The sequence below is a fragment of the Schistocerca piceifrons genome, chromosome 2 (genome assembly GCF_021461385.2).
Source record: "Schistocerca piceifrons isolate TAMUIC-IGC-003096 chromosome 2, iqSchPice1.1, whole genome shotgun sequence".
Classification (NCBI taxonomy): domain Eukaryota; kingdom Metazoa; phylum Arthropoda; class Insecta; order Orthoptera; family Acrididae; genus Schistocerca; species Schistocerca piceifrons.
This window is the reverse complement of record NC_060139.1, coordinates 868,863,136-868,868,881: the sequence shown is the minus strand read 5'-3', so window position 1 is coordinate 868,868,881 and position 5,746 is coordinate 868,863,136. Positions and strand designations below refer to the sequence as shown.

Below are 5,746 nucleotides of genomic sequence, written 5' to 3'. Positions count from 1 at the left end.
CCTATTGGCGACAATTTTTTGCTTATAATTATCAATAAAATAAGACTTTAATTATAAAAACTAAAAAAATTCCAATTACAAACTTCTAACTCTTGTAGAGGGGAATGAGCACATAGTATTTTGAATAGGAATCCTTGTCCGTAAACGTACCATTTCCGTGCTACACCCGTTTGTTAACATGTTTACTAACTAGATATGCAGCAGGTTAGTCACGGTGGGGGGGGGGGGGGGGGGAGGGGGGAGGGGGGGTTGGTGGTTACATCTGATCGACCCATACCGTCTGACGTCTGTCCTACTTCTTTGACCTGGTTCGAGCCCCATTCAAGTGTCTGTGAGTATTAGAGTAACATGGTTGAAGTAAACGTTTGCAGAACACACTGACATCATCCGTCTGAATGGCGAATCTTACGATAATGGAAGAGCTGCTCGACGCCTGTATCAAGATCGTTCTCCACAACATCGGATTTCATCGCGTGCCCTTTTCGCTATAATTTCGCAACGGCTTCGAGAAAGGGCACCTTCACCGTCAGCAGGCGCGACTGTGATGCTCAAAGAAGACGCCGCACACCTGAATTGAAGAGGCCGTACGGGATAACGTTGAACATAACCCGTCAACGAGGGCACGAGCAATTTTTTTAGCTATTAAGAAGTGGAAATGTGAAACAAGTGATGTACTGGGTCAGGCCTAATCAATTACTTGTAGAAGTTGTCGCGTCACTGGCCTGATTTCATATGGTTGTAGCACGAAAACTGTACGTTTTTCGACATGGGTTCACAATTCAAAATATTTTCTACTCCCTTCGCTCTACAAGTCCCAGTAGTCTGTAACGAGAATTTCTGAACATCCTGTACATGAAATCTCTCGCTGAAGAGAGATTGTGTTAATGCTAACTAAAGATAAGGAAAAAAGTCTTTTGGATCTAAATTGTATAAAGACGAGTAGAGAGTCAGACTTTGTCTAGGCAACAGATATGGAAAGTAATCCACATTTTTACAGATATTTTAATTCACGCCTGTTGATTAAAACGCGGTACTGTGTGAGGAAAAATGTGTCTGAATGTTCAAATGTGTGTGAAATCCTAAGGGATCAAACTGCTGAGATCATCGATCCCTAGACTTACACACTACTTAAACTAACTTATGCTAACAACAACAACACACACGCCCATGCCCGAAGGAGGACTCGAACCTCCAGCGGGAGGAGTCGCGCAATCCGTGACGTGGCGCCTCAAACCGCTTGGCCACTCCGGTGTCTGACTCGAGATATTTGGTCTTCCTCCTTCGCTTGCCATCAGTTATTTTAGAAATATGTTTTCGTAAAGTGACTAAAACCAAGCAGACTGGTGCTTTCATATCGGGCTTCGCGGGATTAGTGCATTAGATCTGTTCCTCATCTGACTTTCAGGGAGTGTTAGTAACATCATGTATCATTTCTGAGAACGAAACCAAATGAGATATCTTGAATCTCACGTTGACAACTGACAGCGTAAATACCTGTATACTTGAAATCATTGGTGTGAGAACAACTCGAATTTTCATTCCGTCTTGTGTTGTAGTCGGAAGTGTATGCCTTTATTTTTTAATATGTGAAAATTTAGAGAGAAAAAAAGCTTTTAGTCAAAATCAATCTATGAGATACGGATCGAATGCTTAGTATAGGTCTTTGTATTCTAAAAACGGTAAACTATATTGCAATACCTTGCTGTATCAATTCTCCTGGGGGAAAGGATGTTGCACAGGGTGGTTTAGTCACAATCTACGAGTTGCTTCCTGAATGAATCTTCCGAAGCAGAGTGTACGCTACAATAACAGACAGGTTAAAGCACAGTTGTAATGTTAAATATAAGTTTCATTATACTTCACAACTTGCAGCAGGGAGAATCATTCATTCGGAGAAGACGGGCAAGTTTGGAACAAAAAGTTCGCAGAGTAACATTAATAAGACATTCGAATTGCAAATTGGAGTTTTCGATTTATAACAATGTATGGGACGAGCGTGAAACGATTCAGGAATGGCACCAACAAAGCAGTCGATCGATTTACTGCTACTGTTCGGCGGTACTAACACGATGCGACTCAGTGATAAATGTCGCGCCAGAGTGGTATTGACGAAGCTTCATTTGAAATTCACGTCAGGTGCGCATGCCATCAGCAAATGAGAATGGGGCGTGGAAGATGAAAATGTACATTTGTGTTTGCGTCATGTATGCAAACTCCAGCAGCACTCACCTTCATGTGGACAGTAATGTGCGATCGCTTCATTATAACGTTCCTAGCTGTGTATTATATGTGTATTGCATTAGGTCTCTATCGCTGCTCAGTTTTTGCGGGAAGTGAGGAATAATCCTTACTGCCACACTTGCACGATACGGAAAGAGTTTAATGGAGTTCCGCGTAGCTTTCTCTACACTATACAGAGTGTGGCAGGCGTTTGGGTTGGCACCATTCTTGGAGGTGTGCTGCACAGATAGGAAGAAGAGTCTGTGCAGGAAATATATCTCACTGTCCGGTTTCTGGTTTTTAGTAATTGCAGTTATAACAGTATGTGAGTCATACACCAATATAACGTTGTATTTCAACATTTCGGAGCTCATTATGCTAACATATATAGCTATAGATGTGTCATCAGCTGCCAAGTTGCTGTTGACTTTGGGGATATGCAGTTGCACTGGTATGCAGCGACTATTCTCGTATGATCAAGAGCTCAGATCTGTGGACATCCATCTGACGGCGAAGGACAAGAGAAAGGGGAAGCTGTTGGGAGGTGTAGTCCTGACAGTGAGTGGAGCAGCGGCTCTAGGAGTGGGGGCCACCATTGATCCGCACCGTAACGGACCGCTTCAGTATCTGGCGGTCTCTTTCTTGTTGTCGTTCGACTGCCTCATCACGCTGCAGTTTGTCCTGCTGGTGCTCGAGCTGTGGGTGAGATTTCGGTCCCTGAACGCGAACCTCCTGCAGGAGCTCCCGGCGCCCGTCGAGATCCTACCAGCGCCAGTGGCGCGGTCACCTCCAGAGCCCGGAAGGCTCCGCCAACTGCTGGGGGCGTACGCGGCGCTGAGGCGCGCAGCCGGCTTCCTCCAGGGCCACTTTGGACTGCCAGTTGCTTTCAGCGTGGCACATTCCCTGTGCTGCTCCACAGCCAGCTGCTACGAGCTGCTGCTGGTGCAGATGAGGTCGCGCTGGGTATCGCGGCTGCCTCTCAGCCCATCGCCAGCCAATTCAGCCATGTGGCTGACCTACCACTGGCTCAAGCTGACCACTATGGCTCTATCGTGTGCAGCGCTCAAAGAAGAGGCGTCGGCCACTGGGGATCACCTCTTGAAGGCGTCTGTATTATATGAACGTCGTCGCCATGAACTGGAGGGGTTCCTACGGTTGGCCACCTACGGTCAGCCGCTGTCCTTCAGTGCCGCTGGATTCCTCAACGTCGACCGAAGGCTACTGGTCTCTGCCCTGGCCATCCTCGTTACCTACCTCGTCATCCTCGGGCAGTTCACCCCTAGACAATGAGAAAGTGGTTGTCACTGATCCAGTTCTAACAAATCTGCCGTGCGGTTGGCTCAAGATAACCATGACACTGTCGTGGAAAACGCTGAAGGACTCTACACTGACCACCGGTGATTTCGTTCTTGAAACTGTCCATGTCGTGCAAGCTGTGCTGTCCTGAACTAGGAGCCTTACTAAACCACCCAAAGGCAGCCACAATCCTTCAGCGCCGCTGCGTATTTCACTGTCGATACACGCCAGCTGTTTGTTGTCTACACTGCCCATCTTCGTCACGTATCTCTCAGTCCTGGAGCAACCACCCCTAAGCAATGGCAGCATGGAAACACTTACAGTAATATACAAGACGTTTCAAAAAGAATGACCTGATTTCAAAACTCCGTCTTTATTCAAAAACACATATTACAACCATGGAATAGATTGCAAAATACTCAAAAATTGTTATAGTTTTAACTATGATATTACAAATGCTTCACGTGTCCACCAGCAGCAGCACGAATAATATCTAGACAATAGCTAAAGCCTTCATAAACTTTACACGATATATGTGCTTTCACAGAAGTTATGGAGGTTGTATTCTGTTTTTGACTTCTTCTATGTCACGAGATAAAAGGCAGATGAACACATTTTCCTTCACATATCCCCATAAGAAAAAATAGCTTGACGTCATATATTGCGATCTTGGAAGCTAAAAATGCAGGGCAGTGCCTCGGGTTCCCGAGCGCCATATCCAGCGTTAAGGCAGAGTGTCTTTGAAAAACTGACGTACGCTCTTGTGTGATGGAGCTCTATCCTGTTGGAAAATGAAGTCATCGGAGTCCTTCTGAAGTACTGAGAAAAGCCACTCCTGCAGCATTTGAAGATAGCTCATTCCAGTCACTATGTTTTCCTAAAAAATAAATGCAAAGTCGGCTCTTTCCTTTGCACAAGCATCCTGTCTCTCCACATGTTTTATGGTGCAGGCGGAGCAAGGCCAAAACGCGCATGAAAAGTACACAGGAACGAAATCACTGACTCACTCTTTGCAGAGTGCAGTACACTAAACGTCTTTTCCTGAACGGGCGCAATCTTATTTCTCAGTGACTGCAAACTGAGAAGAAGTATTGACTGAGATCTAAGGGCGAATCTCTGGAACTCTAGGCCAGACCCACTCAAGCAACACACATTTGGATGTTGCAGGCCTGTGTTATTCCGAATTACGATGCAATATTCCTTTGGGCAAGGAGCAGGCACTGCGGCGACAACAGCCGTTATGAAATACATGAAATGTATTGCGAATATGGACATCCATCAGCTGTAGAATGGAATGACAACATGAAAATTTGTGCCGGACCAGGACTCGAACCATTATTTCCTGTTTATCGCGAACGATCGCCTTACCATTTGGCAATCCGCGACGATGCACGGCCAGACCCAAACTTCCATATGTCGTCAGCCATGCGTCTACGACCTGTACTCGTACATTCATTGTGTATATTCCCGTACAGTAAAATGTATCACCTGTACAGAAATATACGCAACGTATGTACGAGTACAGGTCGTAGGCGCATGGTTGACGACATATGGAAGTTTAAGTCTGGCTGGGAATCGCGCACAGATATCCAAATGGTAAGGCGATCGCTTGCGATAAGCGGAAAATTCGGGTTCGAGTCCTGATCCGACACAAATTTTCACTCTTTTTCATTCTGTACCTGATAGTTGCTGTCGCGTGGGATTAGCCGAGCGGTCTCAGGCGCTGCAGTCGTGGTCTGTACGGCTGGTCCCGGCGGAGGTTCGAGTCCTCCCTCGGGCATGGGTGTGTGTGTTTCTCCTTAGGATACTTTAGGTTCAGTAGTGTGTAAGCTTAGGGACTGATGACCTTAGCAGTTAAGTCCCATAAGATTTCGCACTTTTTTTTTTGTATAGTTGCTCATATCCACACTACAAATGATGTTACATACATTTCCTTGCCGGCACGTCCCTTGTCTCGTAATTATTACCGTCCAAAATCAGGTCATTCTGTTTGAAATACCCTATATTATAGTTCCAATTTCTTCTCACAGTAAATGTACCAGTAAGAGTTCTGGTACAGGTCTGTAATTCATTGATAAGCTTCTACACTTTCTGTATCTATTAAGGTTAAACTCCCTGATGCAGAGACCGGAGTTTGAACCTGGAGCCTTGATTTTCGAAAGTGACATTCGTACCACTCGAGCTATCCAAATACAATTCATTGTCCAATACAAGGACTTATCTGTCAGTA

At 45.5% G+C, this 5,746-nt stretch overlaps 1 protein-coding gene across 1 annotated transcript; it reads left to right on the top strand.

The window, feature by feature from the left end:
* Window positions 1-2,595: 2,595 nt before the first annotated feature.
* Window positions 2,596-3,510, top strand: LOC124775945. The gene has a single exon (XM_047250789.1). It carries the CDS (start codon window positions 2,596-2,598, stop codon window positions 3,508-3,510), a length of 915 nt encoding a protein of 304 aa, XP_047106745.1.
* Window positions 3,511-5,746: the final 2,236 nt, after the last annotated feature.

What these genes read in the sequence shown, in the direction of transcription:
- LOC124775945 (XM_047250789.1), top strand. Translation starts at nt 2,596, where the DNA reads ATGCTAACATATATAGCTATAGATGTGTCATCAGCTGCCAAGTTGCTG.